General features: G+C 37.6%; 1 protein-coding gene and 2 long non-coding RNA genes across 3 annotated transcripts; 2 read left to right on the top strand and 1 right to left on the bottom strand.

Annotated features, from left to right (window-relative positions):
- Positions 1–2,987: 2,987 nt before the first annotated feature.
- Positions 2,988–4,559, top strand: LOC108981631 (UPF0481 protein At3g47200-like). Its single transcript, XM_018952862.2, has one exon. It carries the CDS (start codon positions 2,988–2,990, stop codon positions 4,557–4,559), a length of 1,572 nt encoding a protein of 523 aa, XP_018808407.1.
- A 9,273-nt stretch (positions 4,560–13,832) lies between these two features.
- Positions 13,833–14,750, bottom strand: LOC108981633. The gene is made up of 3 exons (XR_001994591.1): positions 14,644–14,750; positions 14,464–14,555; positions 13,833–13,865 (listed from the first exon to the last, which is right to left on the bottom strand). It is a non-coding gene; the product is annotated as an uncharacterized LOC108981633 (long non-coding RNA).
- A 61-nt stretch (positions 14,751–14,811) lies between these two features.
- LOC118348256 lies at positions 14,812–27,384 on the top strand. The gene is made up of 3 exons (XR_004801349.1): positions 14,812–15,032; positions 16,054–16,058; positions 27,374–27,384. It is a non-coding gene; the product is annotated as an uncharacterized LOC118348256 (long non-coding RNA).
- Positions 27,385–27,942: the final 558 nt, after the last annotated feature.

Genomic DNA, 27,942 nt, shown 5'->3' with positions numbered 1-27,942 from the left:
CTAACACTTGTCTTTCCGAGTGATTCCCACAAATCCTTTCATGTATTTCTGCTAACATGTGTCGCGCTTCTTCCGAAGAAATGCACCTTAAAAGAGGCGCTGAATGACCCCGTCACTATAGGACTCCCTCGATCATGGTGTAGCGCGCCGCTCTATTTCTAATCTTCCTTGCCTCCTGTTGGTCCTCAGGTACCTCGTTGGTTTCCAAATGTCTAATTTTGTCTCTCACCCAATCTGTGGCTCATGACCATATTTCCATTACCTTGATTCCCACAACAGTTGCTTCCATCATTCGGGTCACTGTATTTTCTGGTAGGGGGAGTCCATCTGCCAGGATGAGACACGCACCAAGTTGTCCGCTTTCTATTTTTTTGTCCTCGGTACTTGCTGAATCTGGATGTACTTGAAGTGGGGGTGTTTGGCCTCTATCAGTGCCAGATATTTCTTCAATGTTTTGTATTTTACAACGAACTCCCTCTCACTTGATTCACCATTACTTGAGAATCGGCCTATACTTCGATCTCGGTAGCACCTAGAGACCTGGCCACCAGTAATCCTGAAAGCGCGTTTCATACTCTGCCCAATTATTCGTTGTTTAGAAGCCAATTTAATGGTGTAGTTGTATTCTTCTCCCTTGGATGCAACGATATGCACCACCACTCCCTCTCCAACCTGGCAAGACGAGCCATCAATGAATACCTTTTAGGGCTTTACAGGAGGTGTGTCATCGTTCTCTACCAGGAAGCTGGTGAATTCAGCAACAAAATCCGCTAATACTTGCCCCTTTATGGTGTTTCATGGTGCTTAGTCAATGTCGAACCCGCTCAGCTCCACCGTCCAGTCGTCGCAACACCTTCTTTGGAGGGGTTTTCATAAGGACTCGCATTGGGTGAGCTTGAAAGTACGGACACAGCTTGCGCATAGTTACAACTAGCGCAAGGACTAGTTGCTCTCTACAGGGATATATGGCCTCAGCCCCCGATACGCCCGACTGGTGAAGTAAATCGGCCTTTGGGTCCCCTCTTCTTCGCGTACCAATGCTGAGGAGGCTGCCTAAAGGGAAACCGCTAAGTACAGAGTCAACGTTTCTCTGCATTGGGGTTGGTTGAGGAGCGGTGGACTCATGAGGTATTTGTTGAGGGCTTCGAACGCCTAGTCACACTCGCCATCCCATGCATTTGCTTTCCGCAATACTTTAAACAAATGTAGGCACTTGTCAGTTGATCTTGGTACGAACGTTGGCAATAAAAAATTTCACGTTTGCATGTAGGTAGCCACAGTGTTCAAATGTATATGTGACGTTCAAACGTAAATTTGCTCTCTGTTCGAACGTTAAAAAAAAATAAAAATAAAAACCTCATCTGTCTGTAGTGACGATTTCCAAAAACCATCACAGAAAATATTTTTTAGTGATGTTTTGGGGACTGTCACAATTTCCCAACTGTCACTAAAAAGTAATTATGTTGTAATAATAATCATTACAATTTTTTCAAATTCTTATACAAAATAAAATAAATAATTCAGTTTTTTCAAATTTCAAAATAAAAATTATATTCTAAAAAAATTTATTTAACTTTTTTCACTATTATAAATATTTTGATATGTATAGTCATAATTAGCAAGAAATGAAATCGGTATAATCAAAGAAAACCCCAGACAAAGAATATTAGTACGATGTAACTATCACGTGATGTATGCTTGATACTGCTAGATGCAATGATAAAGCTTGGGCTAGTCAATACTAAACTTGTTGCGGTAATAAAGACTTCTTTTGTGTTATTCAAAAAATAAAAAATAAAAAATTCTTTTCGTTTTTATTTTTTATTTTTATTTTTAAAATTAATTAATTTCATTAAATAGAAAAGGTGATACAAGAGAAGGGTGGGTTCCCCAAAATTCCTTTCGTGTTTGCTAGTTGGGCAGATAGTCCTTGAGATTCTTGTCAATAAAAGAAAAAGGAAATTCCATGAGTACTGTCTTAACGTTTAGATCAAATATCAGCACGATACCTCGTGTAACATGTTTTTCTCCTTTCCTGAAAGGATGCACGATGACGTACGGTTGGGAATTGCTTTAGTTTAGATATGGTCATAAGATTGTACGAGTGTAGAATATTTTTATTAAAGAAAAGTAAAATTTATTATTAAAATATTAATTTCTTTTATGTAAATTTTATATTTTTTTAAGAAATACACTACGCATATCATGCACGCATGATATCATATGCATGACATCATCAAATTGGAGCCGTAAAGCAAGCTAGTAACTAATGCTTGATTCCTAACTTGGCACATTAATAAAAGTTCGAGTAATGCTATGTTCCCTAATTTATATTATTCATTTTGCTCCCTTGACACGACACTACAATTACAACGTGGTTTAAATGGTTTATTAAAAAAGTTCAAATTAAAAATATAAAATAAAAAGGTGGATGAAATATCAAATTTTAGACTTCTTCTATTTGTATTTTCGAAGGCAATCTTATTTTGAATATATATTTTTAAAGTTACGTGGCACCACAATGTGGTGCTACATCAAATAACAAAGTGAGATATATAAATTAGATGGCATAATATGAAATAGATTCACCAAATTAGGAAATGTTTATGTGATAAACCCTCGTCATTAATTGCTACTCATTTCGGAGAAAACGATGATACTTTTTCTTTTGTGATCAAGAAAGAGAGCACATGGTAAGGATGCTAGCAAAATAAATATATTAAGTAATCAAGAGGGATTTACGCTTTAAGCTGTAAAGGCTGTCTGGATTCTGGACAACACATGATTCCAATCTGTATCTCGAACTAATTAGATACATGCCAAATGCTAAAATCGATAGTTTTGAGAACACACTGAAAAGGGGTTAAGCGTAATTTTATTTCTTGTCGTCAGCCTTGTATAAAGTACTTCATTACCTGAACATTAATGGTACCAAATATCTCACTTGCTTGGGTGCACGTAGGCGCAAATACGTACGTACAGACGCCATGGCCGGATGTGGGGAGCATGTTATTTCCATGGAGGAGTTGCTTTCGAAAAAGGTTAATGTTGTCATAACCGAAGCTGGTGAAACAAGCAGAGGCCGCGACAATTCCGGCCTGCGGAGGCGGATCATTGAAATCGGCGAGGAAGCCTGCGAGCTGAAAAAAAAGAGATTTGAGAAACTGCGGAAAGCAGCCTCAGATCATCTCAGTATTAATACGCCAAATGGAGGTCAAAATGCTACACCAAAAATACAAAAGGTTCCGCTGTTGCTGCAAGATCACAAACATTTCGACAAGTATTTCAAGCCAAGGATAGTTGCAATCGGTCCCATCCATCATGGTGAGCCAAAATACAAGCGAGCCGAGGTGTACAAGCTTAGAATGGCATCCTACTTCGTCAAAGACAGTGGTAGAAAGGATGACATTTTGTACGACATTGTTGAGAAGAACATCGAGCAACTGAGGCAGTGTTTCGACGAGAAGGTGACCGAGAAATATAGCGATCAGGCCCTCGCCTGGATGCTGTTTGTGGACGGGTGTGCAATATTACAGTCCATCCATTGTGCTGTTAGCAATAACTGCAAAGACTGGACAATGAAATACGATCTGATGGCCTTTACGAAACAGGATTTGTTCCTGTTGGAGAATCAACTTCCTTATCAGCTCCTTGTGGATTTGATGAATTCCAGCGCAAAGAAAGCTGAATTGGAGAAGTGCATCCCAATCTTCATCAATCAGCAGGCCGTATACAATAAGTCGCAGCCGTGCGAGAATGGATTACCGACTACGGAAAGGCCAATCCATCTTCTCGATCTCCTCCGGACGAAAATCATGAAAGGTAATCGACAAAGTACTAACGGCCCCATTAAAGCTGGCGACAAAAGCAAAAGTACGAACACGATCCAATCATTTCTCCGTCTTCTCAGCTGTAAACGTCGCCTTAGGGAAAGTGAAGACAGCAAGCAGAACGGGGAACGATTAAAGTTGACTTATCGCAACGTGGAGGAGCTTAGAGCAGCAGGAATCTATATGAGGTGCAATGATAGTGAGGATCCCTTGACAACAATACGTTTTAATAGATTACTCGGTTTCTACCCGGGATACCTCTGGCTTTCTCCAATAACAGTTGATGACGCAATGGGGCCCAAGTTCTTGAATTTGATAGCCTACGAGATGTGTCCGGATTTCTACAACAAGTTCGAGATCACCTCATACATATTATTCCTGGATTCACTCATTGATAACATCAAAGACGTAATGGTGTTGAGGAATAAGGGAATACTCAAGAACTGCCTTGGCAGCGACGAGGAAGTGGCTCGACTCTTCAATGAGATCGGCACCGACTTGGTTCCTGACCCCGATGCATATGGGGATGTCAAAGATGCCATTCAGAGACACTACGATGCTAAGTGGATGAACTGGATTGCTGAAGCCCTCCACGAGCATTTCAGAAGCCCCTGGACATTTATGGCTTTTTCGGCCGCCATAATAGTACTCAGTCTAACTTTCATACAGACTTGGTTCGCAATATTCAAAGAAGACGCAGGTAATTCCCGACCCCGAGTTCGGCGCTAGTTGCGAGTTGATCACCATCATGCATGCATCGTGAAAATAATTTTTATGATTTGGAGAGAGGTATAAAAATATAACAGATACATCTTATCATTTAAATCTGCATGATCTACCTATTTAAATAAATATGAAGTTTAAATAAGCTCATGTGAGGAGCTCATGTGTGGACTACTGTATCTGGTATTAATTATTAATTATCTTATCTCTCACTCTACACTCTCTTAGCACTCTTATCTTCTTATCTTTCACTCTACACTTTCTTATCTGAAATAATGCATGCAAACTGTCTCAGTTGGTCTTTGCATGCGTACTACTGCTCTGCCAGCTTAATGAACAATTCTGCATTCTCTCTTTCTCGCTCAGTTTTATTCAACCTTGGCTATTTTTTTTAAAATAATGCTAGATACAATTTTAAACTTTACAAGTCCTGTGTATTTTTTTAAAAAAAGAAGTGAAGTCCATTAATTAAGGGTGTAATTACCTGTCCAATTTTGTACATTTTTTAGAACCGAATTGGTATATATATACCAGTTTTGAAGTTTCAAGAACCAATACGGGACCAACTCACTACTGAAACCTGGACATTAGGTTTTTCTGGTTTCGGTCCCGTCCGATCCAATTTTTTCGATTTTGCGAATTATTTGTTTTAGTATCTATTATGTTTGATTTGAATAATGAGTTGAGATAATATGAATTTAGGTGAAAATTAAAAGTTAAATAAAATATTGTTAGAATATTATTTTTTAATATTATTATTGTTATGGAATTTGAGAAAGTTGAATTGTTTATTGTATTTTATGTGAAAATTTGTAAAAATTGCAATGATGAGATGAGATGAGATGAGATGGGTTCAAAGTATTTTTGAATCCAAACCTAACTAAGTCTATTTACATTATAGTATAAATACATCATTTTATAATAATCATATACTAGTATATATAGTATTGAATTTAACTATAATCTATATATATAAGTTATAGACTTTTTATATTTGTATACATGATCAAATGTGTAAAAATATATTTATAAAAAGAATATATATTATAATTTATTATGTCAAAAATGTATTTATCCTTGACATATATATATATATATATATATATATGTATGTATGTATATCAAAAGTAAGTTTCTCACTTATCTAGATCTCTAGAGTTTGGAAATGAATTATAGGAATTTTGATCCATAATTAAAATATTAATCAAGATAGTTAGAGATTCCAAATCTTATAAGATCTAACTAAAATAAGTTCAGTATTGGAAAAAGAAATTTCGGGCCAACTTTCATTAAACTTCTAATTCCAGTTCTTGCCATGTCTCCCAAAAAACTCTGTTAGAGATGTTTCTATTTTCTTTCCACCACAAAGTGCTGCAACAGCCATGAAAAGAAGAAAATACCATGATTTTCGGCTTTTATTTATTTATTTGATACCGCGTCCTTGTCTCCTTTTTTGTTGTCATCACTTTAACCGGAACCGGCCTAAAACACCATCTCCACCAACTTTACTCACAACCCACTGATCCTCCAGTACTGCATTCCATGAAAAGAAGTTCTGAATCAATCTAATTATATTCTCCATCTTCTAAACATCTCTTTAGCTGAGTAAGATCTAAGGTTGAAGAAAGTGATCAGAATCCACTCGTTCATCATCAAAGCATTTCTTGGGTTGAGGTTGCACCACCCCTTCTCATTTCACTGACTAAGATACCCATTTCTCCTGTTCTGGAGACAATTACTGAAGAGGAGGTTGAAGAATATCATGAGTGTTGAATCCTAAGAAACCAGTGATACAAGAATGTAGCACAGGTGCTCGTAAAAATGCGTCAAAGACAGAATATATTCATAAAACCGTTCTCTAAATTCATTTCATCCTCAGTACAGTAGCACTAGTATTTATAGCAGAAATACACAAGAGTCTAGAAGATTCTAATTTATTTCACACGGGGCAGAGTTGGTTATGGCATTCTGTTGAGGATCAACAGCAGAGGAAATGGAAATGCAATTCTGTTGGTGGTGCGCTGCAGATGCATCGGTCTTGACTTGTGAGGAGTTATCCTCTACAGCAGGTTCACATGCTCTAACAATGAGGATCAAACAGCTCCTAAATATTTGAGAGTGCTTGTGTTTGCATTTCTTTCGATATGTTTGATGTGAAAACCTTAGAATTAGCAAGTTTTGCAGTTCATCCTTACGAATTAGTGATGCTTAGTGCAAGGACTTGAATCTATTTTGTTTTTTATCTACCAACTTATTCCACTGGAATTCAGTTATATTTAATTCCTTCTTAATGCAATTTTCTTGTAAGATCCCTTTATCAAAGTTGATGATCACTCTAATGTTCTATGTGACATTTGCAACATAATTTTGTCACTCGATCGACAGAATTATGATACGAGTGACTGAAAATAACTAAATTATACCAAATAAAGTTGTGCAATATAAAAAATAGGAAAAATCTAATTGTAAGCGATTATGCGCACTAATACGCGCACCCATTCAATATGATTGGTCCGAAAGTAGATTTTATTGAAAACAGTGCTAATTTGAATTTAGAAAATGTATTAAATAAACGGTTCTGTCAAGTCAAGTCAATCCATGTGTTATCCGGGTTTACATGAAAATGATCCGATTAATTATTGGGTAAATCAAGTTGGTGTCAAAATTGATTCAAACCAAATTATACCAATTTAGTTAGATGAAAAACCAACACAGCTGGTGAACCAAACAAAACATCTAAGTACTAGCGACAAAGTTGTGTCAATGATGCATAGATCATTTGATGTAGGAGAAGCACACACAATTCCATATCCTAAGAATTGCATTAATTAAGCCTGAAATTCAAAAATCTTGCCTCCGAAATATGAACAAATGCACACACTTAAAACAATTCAAAATTCATGTCTTAAAGGATTTTAAAGTTGTTTAAGTTTAAAAAGTCCAAATTTCTTAACTCTAAAGAATATCTATATGTATATATAGATTTTTATAAATCTCGAAAGTCTTCCAATTTTAAATGTTAAGAGGTGCAGCTGTTAACATTTGTTACTCTTATATCATCTACCAACTCTCTTCAAACAATTTTCATTTTCCCTCTACAAAAATTGAAAAATAAATTATATGGTGCGACTATTTATCTAACTCAAATTGAAAATTTTTGTATGACTATTTAATACGGGTCAACAAAACCTTTACATAACTCATATAAATAGTAGGTAAACAGATTAAACTAGCATGCATAACCCGTTTGTCCTTATTAACATAATTTTGCATGAGAATTAAAATTTATAATTTTAGTAGCCATGATAGATATATATATATATATATATATCTATCTATCTATTGAAAAAAAAACTACCTACCAACACAACCAATATTTTTGAGATATTAATCTATAATAAAACCAATATTAAAATCCCAACAATAACAAACATAAACATATTATGAGATTACCAATAAGTCCAATATTACAAATCATAATCCCAACAACAACAAACATAAGCATATTAAAAGAAACCATTATTACAACCCAACAATAACAAAATTGTAATAATATCAATGTAATAATAACACAATTGTAATAATATCAATGTAATAATAAAAAAAAATTGTAATAATATCAACTTTTTCAATTCTCAAAATAAAAATAATATTAAAAAATATATTCTGACTATTAAAGTCGTACTTCGCACACCTTTGGGTCAAGTTTGGACAACTCAAGTCTTATGAAATGGGCCTGCAAAGGATGGAGAATAGTTCTACTAGGAGAGGGCGGCCTTGGGGCCGGGGAACCTCCGATGCCAAAGTTAGTAAGTATTTTTGAAAGTTTGTAAATAAGTAAATGAGTCTAGAGATCAGAGAGATATTCACGTACCTGAGATATGCTATTTATACTACAAGTATGGGGAGACAGATTGTGTCTGCCCCTATGGAGTGTGCGTCCTTCGCACTGTTTCCTGTGTCTGAGTCCTTTAATGCAGCGTGGCTTTGCAACGGCATCATTAATGTGACATGTAGCATGGGTAGTGGTGCTATTAATACGGTGTGGTTCTCCAACTTCTTTCTTCCAGACAGTATCCTCGGTGGTCTGTTGATGTCTTTCTTGTTAGAAGATCAAGGATTCTCCACACATTACACCTACTATGCAGACGGGCACTTGAGAGCTAGACACAACTCGAGGGGCCTTTTAGATCGACGAGTCTCATCCCCTGCAGCACCCTTTTTGCTGCAAGTTGCTTCCAGAGAACCATTCCCATGGGCTGAGTTGGAGACTATTTGTCTTGGGTTGGGCTTTTGGTCTTGATTCTCATATCTTTCATTCACAGGATCGCTAGGTTTAGTAGGGAAAATCCCCTTACAGTTATCCTGCTAATTCTCACCTGACGTGTACGATTAGAATTTTATCACTATTCCAACCCGCCTAGCCACTGAAGCCCGGATCCCATTGTTGATGTGTGCATAGCTCCGAGTCGGGGAAGACTCCCTTTCGTTTGGTAATTTTGGCAACGTTTTCCCATCATTTTTTATTGGCTCGCCTTTTGATGATTTTGATGACATCTTTTTAAGCTCATTAATGTGAGGGTGTCAGGGGCTCTTCGTGTTCGCGTCGCTTTGTAGATTTCACATCCATAATTCGGCTCATACTTCTCTCTTTTGCCATGGGGTGGGTGACCAACCGTTGCCTTCCCCTATATAAATTTAGAGTTGGGTGTTGTTTCCTTCTATTACGTTGTATCCTTCTTACTATTTCTGCTTTCCAATTTTTCTTTCCTCTGCCCAATTATCTTTACGTTCTTCACTATCTCATACATTGGCGATGATGGCCTCTAAAAAGTCTACTCAACCCAATGTTTACGGTGGGGGTTTACCAATGTTGGGCCTTTGTTCGGGAGCAGTCGTTGGCGTTCAAATGCCATGGTATCAATGCTGGTTTTCCTGGCCTTTACTTACCAGGTACCGGAGTCAATATTTTTCAAGATTCTTGGTCTCAACGAGGGTGTCGTCGATGCAGAGGGCCATGCCATTCCCTTGCCCTGTTAGCGACCTTCTTGATTGCCAGGATCTGGCCCCCTCCCTACAACAGCCGAATGCTTGGAGGCTTTTGATATGTTGCAGCATTATATGGCGGCATGCTCTGCTAGAATCATACTCGAATGATGCGAACTTTATCGGTCGTGAGTTCCTTCTTACCCATAAAGTGGTCTGGAAAAAAGGGAAGGTCTGCAGTTTCAGGACAACACTTGCCCAGGTCACCCTGGAATCGAGATATCGTAAAGGGAAAGACTGGTCTCCCAAGTTATTTTCCGTGTCCAGCCGAGGATGGGAGCTCCTGGTAGGCTAAGTGAGTCGCCGTGAGTTTCCTATTCGAACGGACTGGGGGAGGGCAAGGTTGTGCGTCCGTCGCCTACTTCCTATGAGGCACGACGCATTGTGGCTATCCGAGAATGGTGCAAAAGAACCCTGAAGGCATTCTCTCCAAAGTCCTCCTTTCTGAGGAGAGCTTAAGAGGTTCACTGCCTTCCCTTGGTCACCTTTCTTCTAATGATAGGGCGACTATGGCCTGACCTCGGGTTGTCCTTGCTCGAAGTGCTCCTCGGACCCTTCCTCACTAGGTAAGGGGAAGAAGCCTCACTTGGAGGGTGCCAAGGTTGACGGCAGGTGCTCTTCTGGAGCTTTGAATCCTCCACTGCAAGAGTCAGCTACCCTAGAGGTCGGCTACCTTGGCGAACCTGACGAAGGTGCCTGTGAGGGGTTTGGCGGATGACCCCCCCGCCTCGTCATTGCTGGTTGCTACTGCTAAGGTGTCTACGGACAAGGTGGAGCTGAATGCCCTAATCGAGAACCTTTATACGGTTATGATTCCTGGGTGAGCTTAGGTGGAGAAGCATTCTTCTTGATGGATTTCTCCACCTTCTTCTCGCTCTGTCGCTGGTAGCCACTCCTTTAGGGATGAGGCTGCTGAAGAGGGGGCGGTGCCTGCTACTTCCAGCAACCATGTAGAGACTAAGGGCCACGAGGGACGCAAATCCCTTAAGGATGTTGTAGCCAGCACGGGTTCGAGGTGCCGGTTGATGGCCTGTCCATTCAGGCGGAGAACTCAAAGGTCGGTGATCCCCCTCTGGATATTATAATCGGCAAGGGTTCGAGGGGTTTGCACGACCAAACGCTGTAACACCCCGCCTAATTAACCATTAGGATTAACCCTAAGACGCCCTTAGACTATGCTTATAATTTTGGGCTTTAAATATTTTTTATTTTTTTATTACAATTATTATTATTATTGCTTATTTTATTATTTAATTTAATGTTGATAGTTAGATTCATTTAGACCATGACACTTAGTGTCATTAATTATTTAGCATGGTGGGTTAGAGAAGCAAGGCCATTAATAATAATTCTATTAAGGCCTATAGAACCTTAGGACATTTATGGGCCAAGCCTTAGAAGGCTTTAACCAAGCCTCTTAGGAATTCAAGACTTGGTAGGATAACCTTGGCCCAAGTATGACGAAGGCTTAAGGCCTTTGGGCCAAGCTTGGTATAGATTTGACCCATGGCCCAATTAAGCCAATGAAAGTCTTTCAAGCCCCATCCTTGTGAATCTTGACGTCTCTTCTAATGTCTCAAAATCTGGAAAGAAGGCCCCAACTCACTTAAGCCCAAAAGCCTTGTTTTGTTTTATTTCACTCTTCAAATTGAAAGCCCAATACACTATACCATGAGTTTTCTTAAGCCCATATCATACCCTAAGTACCCAAATTAAAGTTCTAAAATTGGTTAAGACCATTAATCAACTTACCCAAGATTATTGATCTTTAAACCATGTTTTGAAGCTTAATTTTCTTTCATAATCTTTCTTAACCTTTTGATATGAAATTTTCTTATTTTATTACTCAATTAAATCACTCTTAAATCATTCTAGATAAACCTCCATAGATGTCATTGGAGGAAATTACATATCAAACTCCAAAACTACACCAATCGGCACACGTGTGCCCTTTGTGTGCATGGACAATTTTTTCCCTTAAGCCCAACCTTTTTGTGCTTTGTTCTCAAAGGCATTATGGTTCTTTAACACCTCATATGATACCATATAACCTAGACCAAGCCATGAATGGAATTAATTGAAAAAACCAAACCAAATAGACAAAACCGATTGCACCTAGGAAGCTAGTTGGATACAAACTGAATTGGTTGAGTTTCAACCACCCATCTGCCATGGTTAAACCACCCAATCCCCAAGAGGTCATCATGGTCATCATTACCATTTGACTCAGATTTCCCTCCCAAAGAGGCACCAAAAACGTAGGCACCCAAGACCATTTCACTCGGCAACCACCTCCCTTTCATCACTTTCTTTGAGTAGCACCTCCATGATCACATGGAAGCCAACCCTCCACCTTCTACCACCTAAAAAAGGCTTCAACCAATGATCTTACCTTTGCACAATTCAGTCTTGAAGAAAAGCCAAGAAGAGGAGTCAAAGTGATGATCAAATCTGCCCATGGAAATCACATGAATCCGTCAGCCCCCTTGGATGGTTTTGAGGATTTTTCTCATCTCCCCTCTGCATCAAGACTTGACCAAGCCCCATAGGAGAAATGTAGCAATTGTAATGATGAAATCATGGGAGTTTAGGGCATTTTTTCGTTCTACACAAGTGACACAAGCTGAAGGACTACAATATGAAAAATCAAGCCCTTATACCACCGTCCACCTCAACCAATCCCCATAGACCAAGGCCAACGCCTCTACCCTCTTGGCCACCTATAAAAGGTCTCTTCACCGACCTCATTTTACCACACCTCCTCGCCAGCTTCCCCTTGAGCATAGAGAGCCATCTTCTCCCTTAATCTTGAGAGAAACCGAAAAGTGTGTGTGAGCTTGAGTGTTCTTGAAGTTCTTGTGTTGGAAGCTTGAGTAGGCCATGAAATTTGTGGGTTTTCTTTCCCTAGAACTTAGTTTGCATGTAAAGTCCTGTTTTCTAGTGTTAGAATAAATTTTGGTTAAGTTTAGATAAAGCTACCTTGCTTGATTCAAAACTGGATTCATTAAGGATGGGTTAAGTGTTTGAATTATTTTAAGTGGAAATTTACTCTTGTTTATGAACCTCATCCATAGTAGTATTAATCCTAATTTAATACGAATTTGATTTTAGCCGCTACGATCTTTTCCAAAAACTCAGAAAGTTTATAAGTTTGCCTCTAACTTACACCTTGATAAGTTATTGATGATTATTGATAAATCAGTAGGGGTGAGAATCGGGCGGTCCGGACCGGAAAAACCGACCAGACTGGCCAATTCAGTCCGAACCGGACCAGACCTGGAGTGGTTCCGATCCGGTCCAATCTGAAATTCAAAGGATCGAATGAATTCGGTCCGGTCCATGGTTCGGTGGTTTTTCGGACCGGACCGGGACCGAATTAAATATATATATAACTTAATAATTTATATATATTAAGTATATAATTTTCATTTGACCAATTAACCTAATCCTATCACTAACTCATCATTAAGTAATTATTAACTAATACTAATATTTATAATTTTATACTAATAGTAATATTTATAATTTTATAGTAATACTAATATTTATACTAATACAGGTATTATATTAATAGTCTAGACTCTAATATGGTATTAAAAAAAATATATACTAATAGTATATTAGTAATAGTCTAATATAGACTAAGACTATAGTTAATAGTTATAGTTATAGTAATATAGTTATAACTTATACTAAATCACCACAACTAATATTAGTATATTACTAACATATAGCTAGGGCTGTGCATAATGGGCCGTAAGCCCGACCCGTCCGAATAAACCGACCTCCTCAACCCGTGAAATACGGGTTCATCAGGTCATTTGTTTGAAATCGGGTTTTAATCCAAACAACCAGTCGAAACCGATTCAGTTCACGAAAACAACGAAAACACTCTCCTCTCCGCTGCGGAAACCCTAGTCACTGTCGCCGTTCTCAATCGCCGTTCGCCGTCGCCGTCGCCGTTCGCAGAGGTCATCGCAGACGGGTGCGTTCTCTCTCTCTCTATCTTGTTCTAACTTCGAGCTTTGTTTGGTGCTCTGTGTGTGCGTTCTCTCTCTCAGAGGTCATTGCAGACGGGTGCGTTCTCTCTCTCAGTCGTTGGGACGTTCTATTACATTTCTCTGCTGCTTTTTGTTCTCTGTTATGCTTCTGTTGATGTGTTCTTTTCCGTGCTGCCATTTGTTATTCTCATTTGATGTTCCTGCGCGCTGCTGAGCTGTTGTGCTTGTTGCTCCTTATTCTAGCAATTATGCAGGATTCTTCAATCTGTTGATGGGTAGATCACAAGTGATAAGCATAATTACTTTTGTTCTCAATAGGGATTAAAATATATCTATCAGGGATGGACAAGAAATTCCTCATTGGCATCAATATGCCAATGAAGCAGGATAGAATGAGTCTTTCGGTGGTTTATGACGAAGAGCCTCGAGAGCTTTGGGAGCTTAGTTCAGCTTTAGAAATACCAGACTGGAACTTTGTTGGGACTGGAACTTTGTTAGAAATACCAGAGACCATAAACTAAAAAGGTTGCTTTTAATAATCATATTCGTTTTTGTTGGAACTTGCAAAAATAATATAAATATAAAAACTTTTTTAATTAATCTGCCGCACTTTTGTGTTGCAATACAACACTTTTAATTAATCTGCTACACTTTTTTAATATAAATAGATTTTTATGATCTATTGTATTTTGAATTTTCATTCAGCAGAGAAGTGTGGCAATGCAATACATATATAACATGCTATCTATATATATATATATATATCTATATATATATATACATGTATGTATATATATACACACACACAACATGTTTACTGATGGCATAATAACTTGAGAGAGGCTTCTTTGCATTGAACTCACTTTCTATGTCATATGCTGCATAGCAACCTTCCTTCCCTTTAGCACAGAGCACAAAGTAAAGGCCGATGAACATAAGGAACATGCCAGTAAGGCTGCATGAAAATAAACATCCAAATGTTTACAAAGTTTACATGAATATACTTTAGAAGCATCGAGCTATGGAGGGTGATATATAGTTACCAGTAGAGAAAAAGCAATCAAGTCTCTGATATTCACAAGTGGCCAACCAATATGAATTCTGCTTGTTGGTCTTGTGATATTATATAAACTAATTTATTTTAATTGGTTTCTCCAATGCATGTGGATTGGTATTTATCCGTCACTCTCCAATGTACTGCTTATTACAGAAGTGATAAATAAGAGTGATAAAAACCAAAAAGACATTGAAATTATTAACATATACAACAACCAAACTTTAAAACGAACCAACTTCACCTGTCCAAGACTTCCCAAGTTAAGCCATAACCCTTCAAACGAATACCAAAACTTCATTATACATCCTTGACAAACTAAGCTTTATTTGTTCCCCCTGTAATAATTAAAGATCGATTCTACTAGGTTGTTCCTTTGTCATCCTTGCCTCACCGTAGGGTTCATCGTTATCAATCCGGCGATTGTTCCTAAATGTCTCGTTAACATAGACATAGCCGCACTCTGTGGGAGGCTTGCAGCAACCAGACTATAATATCACAAGACCAACCAGTGTATATTTGTTAAGACATATATAGTGCGGCTATTACAAATCATTTCTGTACTTATCTAACATGATCACTCGTTACCAAATTTGATAAATATCCTCAGCTTGTTTTACATTTAATGCTGAAAACAGATTTGCAATTGATATGTGTGTGTGTGTGTGTAAGTGTTAAATGTTAAAATAATCTCTGGAATTTGTCATTTGCATCTTGTCTTTTTCTTTTGATAGTGGTTTCTCTTTCTTTTGAGTTTCTTTAAATCATAAAAATAGAGTAATTTTCAGTTCATATCCTAATATTTTGATTTTTATATGTTATATTATATGTCAGCTCATATATGGATTGCTTCGAAAGTGACACTCCTTTGGAAAACCGATCACAAATGGCTTCAAATATTAACTTGTCTAGTGACACAAGTCTCCCAGTCCCTCCTCGTAAAAGAAGGGCAAATAAGGACCCCTCAGCAGTGTGGGATCATTTCACTAAAATAGATGGATGCCCTTTAAATGACCCAAAAGCGAAGTGTAATTATTGTCACAAGATTTACTCTTGTCATCCCAAAAGACATGGTACATCAAGTATGCTACAACATCTTGGTACTTGTAAGCAACATCCTCATAGAATTAGACTTATGGATCAACAGACTATGAGTCGTGAGGGGGCTCTTGAGGGAATTGGAGATAGTGATGTCAATAACTCGGCAAAGGCACATAAGTTTGATTCAGAAATTATATGAATGGCAATTGCTGAAATGATAATTTGTGATGAGCTTCCATTTAGGATAGTAGAAGCCCAGGGATTTAGGAAACTATGTAGATCACTTGAACCGAGGTTCCAAGTGCCATCTCGAATTACTGCGGCAAGAGACTGTATTAAACTATTTAAAATGGAGAAGGAGAAGTTAAGGAAAATATTTAAGAAGGTTGGGCGGGTTAGTTTAACCACTGACACATGGACTTCGATTCAAAACTTAAATTATATGTGTCTTACTGCACATTTTATCGACTGTGAATGGAAACTACACAAAAGAATTCTAAACTTTTGCATGATCCCTAATCACAAAGGAGAAAGTATTGGAAAGTATGTAGATTCATGTCTACAAGATTGGGGTATTGACAAGATCTTTACTGTTACAGTTGACAATGCTTCCTCAAACTATGTTGCCATTGAGTATTTGAGGAAGTTCGTAGGAGGTCATTTGTTGGAAGGGAAGTATATTCACATTAGGTGTTGTGCCCATATTATGAACCTCACTGTGAATGATGGGCTCAAAGATTGTGATGATTCAATTACAAGGGTGCATAATGCGGTTAGGTATGTTAGATCATCTCCCGCAAGAATGGATAGATTCAAAAAGTGTATAGAGAAGGAGAAAATTGGTTGTACGAAATTGGTATGCCTTGATGTTTCCACAAGATGGAATTCGACTTATCTAATGCTAGAAGTTGCAGAAGCATTTAAAAAACCATTTCTGAGATTGGAGAAGGATGATGATTCTTTTTTTCGTTATTGTCGAAATGTGAACTTGAGCCCTCCAAACTCTAGTGATTGGGAGAGAGTTAGAGTATTGATAAAGTTTTCGAAGATTTTTTATGATGCTACTGTGAGACTTTCTGGTTCTTTGTATGTCACATCTAATGCATATTTCCAAGAGCTTTGTGGCATCCAATCACATTTGTTAAAAATGTGTCAAAGTAATGATGCAGTGTTGAAATGTATGGCGGCGAATATGAAGATTAAGTATGATAAATATTGGGGATCAATCGAGAAGACTAACTTGATGATATTTATTGCTGTTGTTCTTGATCCAAGATGCAAATTTAATCTTTTGCATTTTTTGTTCAAAAAAATATATAGTGGTAATTTAGTCGAAAAAATGATGACAAAAATGAAACAATTGATGATTGATATTTATGGAGAATATAGTGTTGTGTATGGGAGTTCAAGTGGAGTTTCCTATTCTGAGCCTCCTTCCTCAATTGATCCTAGTATGATTGATTCTGATTCTCAACAGAGTTTTTGGGTTGAGTATGAGCAAGAAATAATTGAATCTAATTTGATGAACAAATCAGAGATCGATCAGTACTTGGAACATGGTTGTGAGACACGAGCTCCAAATTTTGATATTTTAGATTGGTGGAAGATCAATGAAGTAAAATATCCTATTTTGGCAAGAGTTGCACGGGATGTGATGGTCATTCCCTTTTCTACTGTTTCTTCTGAATCAGCCTTCAGTACAGGGGGTCGGGTGCTTGGCCCATTTCGTAGTTCACTATCTCCAAGAACAGTCGAGGCACTCGTTTGTACACAAAATTGGTTGAGTGATCCAATACCCATTGATCTTCGTGCCTCCTTGGATAATATTGAAAGCTTTGAGGCGGAATTGGGTAATAAACTTATTTCTTATTTACATATTTATTAAACTTTTTCATTATGTTTATTTTTATATCATTTAATAATTATCATGTGTTTTTTTAGAGTTTGATCCAAAATCAAGTTTTACTTACGTTGATGAGGAGTAACTCAAGACTTATGGTTTGCATGATGGTATGTTTTTCATTTTCACTCTTTTGTTAGATAAACTAAACCACTTTGTGTTGACTTGGATTATTTGATGTGCCATTATTGATTTGGTGTTAGACTTTTTCATAATGACAGATATAGAGGAAGAGATGGGAAGCTGCTGTTATTTGATTGTTGGATGCTCTTCAATCTTTTATCCGTTAATGTTCATATTTTTGTAATTTAGATAGTTTTTGTAATAGATGGCATATGTACATTTTTTTTATTAGTTCTAATTTAGATAGTTTTTTTAATAGATGGCTTTGTAATAGATGGCTCCCACTTTTTATTAGTTCTAGTTCTTTTGGTTTATTTTTGGGAAGAATTAATATTCTTCTTCTTTTGGTTTTTTTTTTTCATTGGTTTATGTCAATATTTTTTTGATGTCTTTTGAGATCTTAGTGAACCAGTTTTGCATGTTATATTCATTTCATTAAGCTGTAACTTAACACAGGTCGCTAACTAAAAAAAAACCGACGAACCGACCCGACCCGACCCGGTACTGTGCTGGTCGGGTCGGACCGGGTTGGCGCGCAAACAGTACCGGGTCAGGTCGGATCGGGCCCAGACCCAGTTGGAATGCATCGGGTTGCAGCCCTACATATAGCTATACTATATTATTAATAGTCTAATACTAATACTATTAGTCTATTATATAGTTATAAGTTATATTAATCATGATTCATAATAACTAATCACTATAAGTCTATAGTATTAATGTATTATTATATAATATATAGTATTAGTATCACTATATCATTATAATATATATACATATATTATATACACACACTATAAGTCTATATAGTATTAGTATACTAATAGACTCAAATATGGTATTAAAAAAATAGAATAGTCTAATACTAATACTATTATTCTATTATATAGTTATAACTTATATTAATCATGATTGATAATAACTAATCACTATAAGTCTATAGTATTAAATTATTAATGTATTATTAAAATTAATGTATAAGTCTACAGTATTAAATTAGTATTATTAATATTAATATATTAAATTATTAATATACCTCATCTGCCAACTGCTAAGAAGCCAAAACGGCGCCGTTTAGTATAAAATAGGACCTAAACAGCGCCGTTTAAGTCCAAGAGGGGTAGAATTTTGAAACCGCGTCGTTTCATGCAACTTAATTTTTTTTTTAATAAACCGTCTGTTGAAACGGTGTCGTTTGGGTCCAATTTCAATCCAAGGCGCCGTTTTTCCCCCCTCCTCCCTCCCTCCCTCCTCACTTCCCCAGTTCGACTTCGCCCCCCTCTCCCCATAAATTCGAAAGGCAATTTTGCGAAACGATAAACCCTAGCCGTTGCATCCCCCCTCCTCCAGCCCCTCGGTCGCCTCCCTCCGTCGAGTATTCTGGTACTCTCTCTCTCTCTCTCTCTCTCTTTGGTATTTAATCTTCGCGTATTTTGATGGTGTTGACTCTCGTTGGGTGTTGATTTTGGTTTTTATAGCCGGACGCCGATTGTCAATTTGTCAGTGACTCAGTTTGTGGTTACTAACTTAGTTACTTACTGGTTTCTTATGTATTTTGGAATTGGGATGTGGCCCAGTGTAATTCAGTGACATTGTTGTGACCGTTGTTGTGAACTTGTGTGGCATAAAAGGGATTTACAAAAAACTTATGGGTAAGGGACTCAAGGTCACCTACATTTTGTTTTTTGTTGGTTGAAGCACAATTATTTTTTGTTGGTCGAAGCACAATGGAAATAGTGGGAGATTTTTGGCACTCTTGCATTTTTGGCTTTCTTGGAATGAATATGAGCATATATATGTATGTATATATATATATATATATAGTTGAGAATCTGAGATGCATTAATTTGTAGAAAAATATAACTCATATATATATACATACATATATATGCTCATATATATTATATTTAATATATATCATATATAATTGAGAATCTGAGATGCATTAATTTGTAGAAAAATATAACTCATATATATATATATAGACATACATATATATGCTCATATATATTATATAGTTGAGATGCATGAATTTACAAGGTTTTAACACTATATATTAATGCTTGTTTTCTAATTCTTTTGTTCTTTTGTCTTTTTTTCTTGTTTGTCCTGACTCCTTTTTATAGATGGAGTCTTCTACAAATGAAGTGCAAGAGTCAAGACCAAACATGCCTCCACCCCCACCCCCACTCAATATAAGTGATCAATCAGTTGGTGGGTCACAAAGAGGTAGAGTTAGGTCTTTTGTTTGGGATTACTTTACAAAAATTCCAAAAGGTGATCCAAGTAAACCTAGGGCTGCATGTAATTATTGTGGTGTTTCGTATGCATGTGATACAAAGACCAACGGTACGAAAGATATGAAGTATCACATTGAGCACCAATGTAAGAAATGTTCATTTAAGAATACGGATAAATCTCTGATGACTCTAGGTTGGAAGGTGGAGGGAGGAAGTGGTAGTGGTAGTAGGAGACTTGTGCCTATTGCATTTAGTGTTGAGGCTTGCCAACAAACCTTAGCAGAGATGATTATTCTTGATGAGTTGTCCTTTAGGCATGCTGAAGGGGAGGGTTTCAGGAAGTTTATGCTTGTGGTTTGCCCTAAGTGGGTAGGGATTACATCCCGTATGACGGTTGCCAATGATTGCTTTAATTTGTTTTTAAAAGAAAAACAAAAGTTGAGAAATGCTCTTCGAGGGCAGCGAGTTTCTCTCACCATGGACACATGGACATCCGTGCAAAACCTAAACTATATGTCTCACAGCACACTTTATTGATGATGGTTGAAAGTTACACAAGAGGATTATTTCCTTTTGTTTGGCTGAAAATCACAAGGGTGATACCCTTGGTAAGGGCATAGAGATGTGTTTGCATGATTGGAGACGACCAAAAATACTTGCACTCACACTTGATAATACAAGTTCTAATAATGGAGCTCTTTCTTATTTGAAAAAAAAAAACAAAGTATAGGAGAGACATGATCTTGGAACATGAATTCTTACATGTTCGATGTTGTGCCCACATTTTGAACTTAATTGTTCGTGAGGGGTCAAAAGAATATGATGAGTCTATTGCGAAGGTAAGGGGTGTTGTGAAGTATGTTAAATCCTCCCCTCAAAGGTGGAGTACATATCAGAAATGTGTGGGGTTGTAAGATATTCAATCTAAAAGCCAAGTTTGCCTAGATGTACCGACTAGGAACTCCACCTATCTTATGTTGGAGAGGGCTTCAAAATTTAAAAGGGTTTTTGATCGGTTGGAAGAAGAAGATCTGTGCTTCCTTAGTAGTATTAGAGATGATGATGACGACAATGTCGATGATGAAAATGTAGACCCTGTGGTGAATACGAGAAAGTCAAAGAAGTTAGGGACTCTCAATGCATCCGATTGGGCGAAGGTACAGTTGTTTGTGAGGTTCCTTGCATTATTTCATGATGCAACTTTAAAATTCTCGTGGGGTGAATATGTAACGTGTAATGCTTTTTTCCCGGAGTTGGTTATTATTAAATATGCCATTAATATGGAGTGTGAAGAACGAAACCCCGTGGTGGGATTAATGGCCACAAATATGAAGAGAAAGTTTGACAAGTATTGGGAGAACTTGGAAAATCAGAATATGTTGCTCTATGTTGGTGTTCTTCTTGATCCTCACTACAAGATGCGATATCTTGATTTTGGGTTGGGAAAAATATATACACATGATCATGCAAAAAAACTTGATTTCAGTTGGAAGGTGAAAAATGCATTTATTCGCATATATGAGGCATACATGGAAAATGAAGAAGGGCATTCTCCTCAGCGCACAAGCACGACTATCAATAGTCATGTCACTCCGTGACATTCCCCAGTCATGCTTCCACTGCGCACTCTTACACTTGTTCTACTACTTCACGCATACTTTTAGCCATAAGTCCATCACGGTGACACTTGCCACCTCAGACTACAGGCTGCGCCATAACTACTTCAGGATATTGTTCCACAGTTCCTGACACTACCCATCATGTTCCACGCCCATCAATCACATAACCACCCTTATCTCTACGACACGCCACACGGAGTGTCGCTGCCACGTGGAGTACACTCCACGTATATTCCCTTCACATACACCACATCATCACTATGGCATACCCGCCATATGATGCATCACTATATCACATGGAGTACACTCCTCGTGTACTCCCTTCACATGCATTAGGCCACATCACCATTATGGCATACCCGCCATATGGTGCATCAGTATACCACACGGAGTACACTCCTTGTGTACGCCCTTTGATACACACTACGCCACATTATCATTATGGCATACCCGTCATATGGTGCATCTGTCCACCACATGGAGTACACTCTGCGTGTACTCCCTTTACATACGTCATACGCCATTATCATTTTAATAATAATATTAAAATGATTTCCGACGATTATAATATTTTTGGAGCTCTTCAAGAATATTATGGTTGTCGTATTTAAGATCAATCTTAATTTAATAACACTGGAAATACTCCTTATAAATATTTCCAGCATATTTAAAACACTGGGCGTGCCTTAGACGTCACACGATATCTTTCGAAACACGCCATCATGGTTTGACACGCATAATGTGGCTCGCAATCGCTAGCAAGAAGGGCAGATGATCATATAATCTCTACCCTCGGGATTTGCTTACGTCATAAAGAAGGAACGTATGTCAGAAAGAGAGAAGCGTACGTAAGAAGGAAGGAGCAGGGTATCACATGCTGTCTTGACCTCATATACTCATTCTCATGCCGTTCAACTTTTAAATCTTTGGTAAGATTATTAATTTGTGAAGTCGATGATGTTGAGGAGGATGAACATCTATGTTTCAAAGATAGTCCCAAACCTCTTGCCATACTAGACTGCGGCCCGAGCACCTGCGTGAATATGTCTATGTCACTAGGAGAGGATTCACCAGAAGCTGACTGCATCTCCATCATTTTTTCCTGCAATTTGAAAGAAAACACATAATAAGTAACGTATTAAAAGAAATACAAATAAAAAATAAATTATTCTCATGTTGCATAATTTATTTAACAAAATTAATACCGCTTACATAATATGCAGTGGTAGGATCAATCCACTCACTAAGCTCATTAGTGTGAGCAGCAACATAGACATGAATGAGAAAAAGGTTATCAGTATTATCATATTTCTAAGAAAGCGACATTAGCAATTTTAAAAATTTAATGTTAGTAATTAAATAAAAAAATATAAAAAAAATAAATGAATTTTCTAATTTTCTAATTACCATTTTTTCTGCAAGATAATAGAATGATCTTGAATCGACACGATGGTGGACAATCAGAGCGGATATATTCTGTGCATTTGTAGCGCTTAAGTGCTACAAAATTAATTAAGAATTTTAATTGTAATATATATACATATAATATATAGAACGAATATAAATGTAAATAATTAAAGGATATAAATGTAGAATACCTGATAATCTAGAAATGCGGAAAGATCACAACACTTTCTCCAATCTTCTAACTTCATCTGCTAGAAAGGGGACTGCGCAACCTCTTCCAACTTCTTGAAGTGGTCATGACATCGTCCCTCAATAACATCTTCATCATCATCATCAACCTCTTCTTCGTCCTCCTTATCCACTTCCTCCTCGGATTCGGATTCGTCTTCTTCTTCTGACTCTTCTTCTTTTTCTTCCTCACTTAACTGAATTGAATGATCATTTAATATGGACAAGTCAAGATGGACGGGTGGGACGTCATCTCTATACAAGGGGAGCAACTCGAGTGCACCGAGGTTAACAAACAAGTTAATTCCTTCTCCATCTTCCTGGTAGGCCTCTACAATCAGAGTGTCATCTTCATCTCCACTATTCTCGTAATATGTACTCGTTCCTGCTTCATATATATTTCAAGGGACAAATTTTTGTATGACTCGCCAAGTTATCTCTCCATTATCTTCATCAGCACTTGTCATTGGATCAATCAAGTAATAGACTTGGGTAGCTTGACGAGCCAATACGAATGGATCATCTTCGTACCATTTAGATGCAGTATTGACACTCGTTAAGTGATTATCCCTATGTATCAAAACCCGACCACCGCCTAGATCCCACCAATCACATTGAAAGACATATGTTACAAACCCATCCATATATATCAATCCGATAATAATACGTATGACACCATAATAGTCAATATTATATGTTCCATGACTCCCCTTGACCAACACACCACAGTTTTGAGTCTTTCTATTGCGTTCACAATCCAGAGTATGAAATCTATAACCTCAAATTGTGCATGCAGTGTATCGAGGTTTTCTATTTGAGGGACCATGGATCAATGCATACAATTCAGGAGAAACTAATCTGGGAACACGAGGACGTTGCTTCAAAATCTAACAATTGAAATAGTATATATTTATTAAAAATTACCCAGAGTTAAAAGTTTCAAAATGTAACATATATATAATTTTAGTTCATACATGTTCAAACTATTTGGGAAATTCTTCCTCGTGTCTTGCCTATATATTCTCTACGCCTTCAGTCCTAAGTTTGTCTATGTGCTCACTATATATAAGTGCAAAAGAATATTATTTTGGAGCACAAAAGTTATAATTAAACTTGAAGAAACTATAATTATTTGAAGCATGCAACGACATACCTAAGAAAGTCATCAATCTCCCAACAATTATTTAGCACATACCACCGAACTTTACCCAACACTCCATCAATTAAATCGTAACCCGGTTGTGCTCCCAAGGGTCGTACATTCTGAAAAAACAATGATAGCTCACAAGGAGGCGAGCAGCAAGATTAGCATTTCGCTCTTGACAATTAAATCGAGAGAGCAAAATGTTAATCATTCATCGTGTATATAGACCTCTGTTATTGAACCCTCAACTCTAGCTTTATTCCCAACAGTGCGCTTCAGTCAACCCAAATAGTTTTCAACTGAATACATCCAACGGAACTGTACCGGTCCACCCAACAGTACATGACAATCATGACTTTTCAATCCACTAATTCCCACCGGTAATAACTTCTGCAAAAATACGTGACAGTCATGACTTTTCAATCCACTAATTTTCCAGTTATCAGGGCTCACGCATATACCAATATTTGAAGCATAATCATTTGGCAACTCCACACCTTGCAACCATTTGCAGAAGTCCATCATCTCCTCCCTCATCATCATAAAACATGCATGCGGTATGACCACTCTGTTGCATTCCACCCGCAAATGTAGATTATGTTTAATTCTCATTCTTTCAAGATCTTTCCACGTCTTGATCGTGTCCTTTGTCTTTTTGTTAATGCTCATTAATGTACCCAGTATATTATCACAAATATTCTTCTCTATGTGCATTACATCCAAACTATGTTGCAACATGCAGAACATCCAATACGACAAGTCAAAAAGAATACTATGCTTTGTCCAATTCAATTCAACTGTGCCATGTTTTCTCTTATTCTTTCCCTGACCTTTGCCAACATTGTTCGCTCTAACATTTACCAGTTGTTCCACTATCTGTTCTCCAGACAACTCATTTGGTTTAATTTTGTCCTATACTCTACCAGCAAACTTAGCACATTCTCTTCTACATGCATGATTTGCTGGTAGATAACATCGATGACCCATGAAACACAACTTTTGAGAATATTTTAACCACTCACTAGCAGTTTCTTTATCACACATCGGACACGCTAACTTCCCTTTAGTACTCCAACTGGAAAGATTCTCATATGCCGGAAAGTCATTTATCGTTCACATTACCGCAACATGTATCTGAAAAGATGTCAACGTGGATGCATCATAAGTTCTGACGCTTGTTCCTCATAACTCTTTCAGTTCTTCAACCAACGACTGTATGAATACATTAATGTCATTCCTAGGTGATCTCAGGCTGGGGATAAGTAAAGTTAACAAAAAGTTGGGCATGTTCATGCATCTCCATGGTGGAAGATCGTATGGAATCAACACTACGGGGCCAAGTGATATAACTTGTACTCATATTCTCAAAAGGGTTGAATTCATCGATTGTAAGTCCTAGGCATACGTTCTGAACTTCTATTCCAAACTCTGAGTATTGATTATCGAAAGATTGCCATGCAGGTGAGTCAGCTGGGTGCCTCATATATGCATCATCCTTAACTCTTTTTTCCTCGTACCACCTCATACTGTGAGCTATTTTCTTACATATATATAGTCTTTTCAACCTAGGCCTCAAGGAAAAATATCGCAACACCTTAACCAGCACGTTTTTCTTATCCTTCCACCTCGACTCTCCGCATACAGGATATGCTTGTTTCTCCTCGTTCTCCTTCTAGAACAAAACAAAATCATTCTTGCATGCATGTATGGATATGTACTCAAACCCTAATCCCTTTATCAACTGTTTCGCTTCATAAAAGTTCTTCGGCAATGCAGACCCTTCGGGAAGCACCTCATTAAATAAGTCCAATAACATATTTATTACTTTTGTTGATATCCCACACAATGACTTAATGTGAAGCAGCCACATAATAAACGACATTTTGGCATGTTTTGTATAGCCTGGATAAAGATAGAGCTTTGCATCTTCCCACACTGCAATGAAATTTTCAGAATCAGTCCCTCGATCACTTGAGGGATTATCATCAAGCTCATCCGTAAACATCCCAAATCCAATTTCACCCAACTTCTCATCCAAATCATCTTGCTCAAAATCATCATCCATGTGTCTCAAATAATTCGGATGACTAAACAATACATCCACTGACTGTTCATACGGCTCACCATACAGTATCCATCAGGTATACCCTAGATCCATAACGTTCACAAATATATGACTTTCAAATTCTTCTAACCCTATCGAACACAAAGTTTTACACCCTTGACATGGACACTTAATGTAACCACGACTATCAGTAGAGGCCCGAACAAAATCAATGAAGGTTCTTACTCCACGCGCATAAGGTACGTAATCCTTTCCAAGTCTATCGCCTATACGCATCCAACTTTTGTCTATTTCTAAAAACATCTATCTATGAGTAACACGTACATAAAAAATTCACATGCATGTCATGCTCCAATTCTCATTGTTTTTTTATAAGGTAGTTGGTCCTATCTCATTCAAGATTATATTATCCGTATTGCACAAATCTCGTCACTCTACTACTTTCCACATTAGTAGAAATTTCAGCAGCACCTCCTCATAATTCTCCAAGTATACATGTTCACATAGAGACATTATAACCCTACAAATAGTATACTTGAATAACAGTAGAAGAAGACACCGAAACTTCATATTAAATGTGGAAAGTATGAGTAACTATACATTCCAACGTGTATTTGAGCCGTCACGTTCGAACATTTATCATATTACGTTCGAATGCTTATACTAGATATTCTACCGTGCGAACGTAATAACCAAAATCTTTGCACATATAAGCTTATCCTCCAATCGTTAAATTTTACGTTCGAACATGTACCAAAAATAATTTAGATTAGAATACATAATATGCTTCATAATATTAATATTGCTCAATTTTTTTTTTCTTTCAGGATAGGACTCATCTTCTGACTACTAGGAAAATAGAATGAACAAAAGGACACGTCTCGAACCAGGGCTCAAACAGTGATGTCTGAATAGAAGTCATGATCAACCACTTTCACAAACCCATATGGAGCAGAAGAGCGTTCGAGACGTGTTCATTACAAAATGTTGGATGAGTATCTGCACATTGAGGGGTTCGGGAGTTTTATATCCAGATGTGCTCCACACCTAAGGATGCACCCTCTCACACTGTGATAGTACGCGGTGTTCAGTTCGAGGTCCTGTTGGATGTCATCGCCAAGCTTTTCGGTATCAGTCGCGTAGCTGAGATATCAACTGCGGAAGATGCTCAGCCTATGGATGGATCCTGAGTAGATGCAAATGTAGGCACTTCTTCATCATCTACTAGCCCAGTTGACCAGTCGAAGGCTGGGGATACTGATGAGGAGGATGGCGACCAAGATGAGGATTTCTACATCCTCACTGGGACTGACCGAGACCGGATAGATAGGAAGAACTCCTTCAGCCAGGTACAGCTGCTTCCTTATCATGCATGTTGCATCTTATTGTTGCAACAAATGTGGATCTAGTATGACATAAGGCCACATTTAGCTGGAAACGCACACATTTTCTTATACAAGTGGAACGTGGAGATCCCATTGACTTGTCACTTCATATTTTTTAGAGGATCCGTTACGAGGT

The sequence above is a fragment of the Juglans regia genome, chromosome 4 (genome assembly GCF_001411555.2).
Source record: "Juglans regia cultivar Chandler chromosome 4, Walnut 2.0, whole genome shotgun sequence".
NCBI classification, from domain to species: Eukaryota; Viridiplantae; Streptophyta; class Magnoliopsida; order Fagales; family Juglandaceae; genus Juglans; species Juglans regia.
The sequence above is the reverse complement of the archived record's forward strand: the minus strand, read 5'-3'. Positions and strand labels throughout refer to the sequence as shown.

Excerpts from the sequence above, each read along its gene's own strand:
- LOC108981631 (XM_018952862.2), top strand. The coding sequence starts at position 2,988 with ATGGCCGGATGTGGGGAGCATGTTATTTCCATGGAGGAGTTGCTTTCG.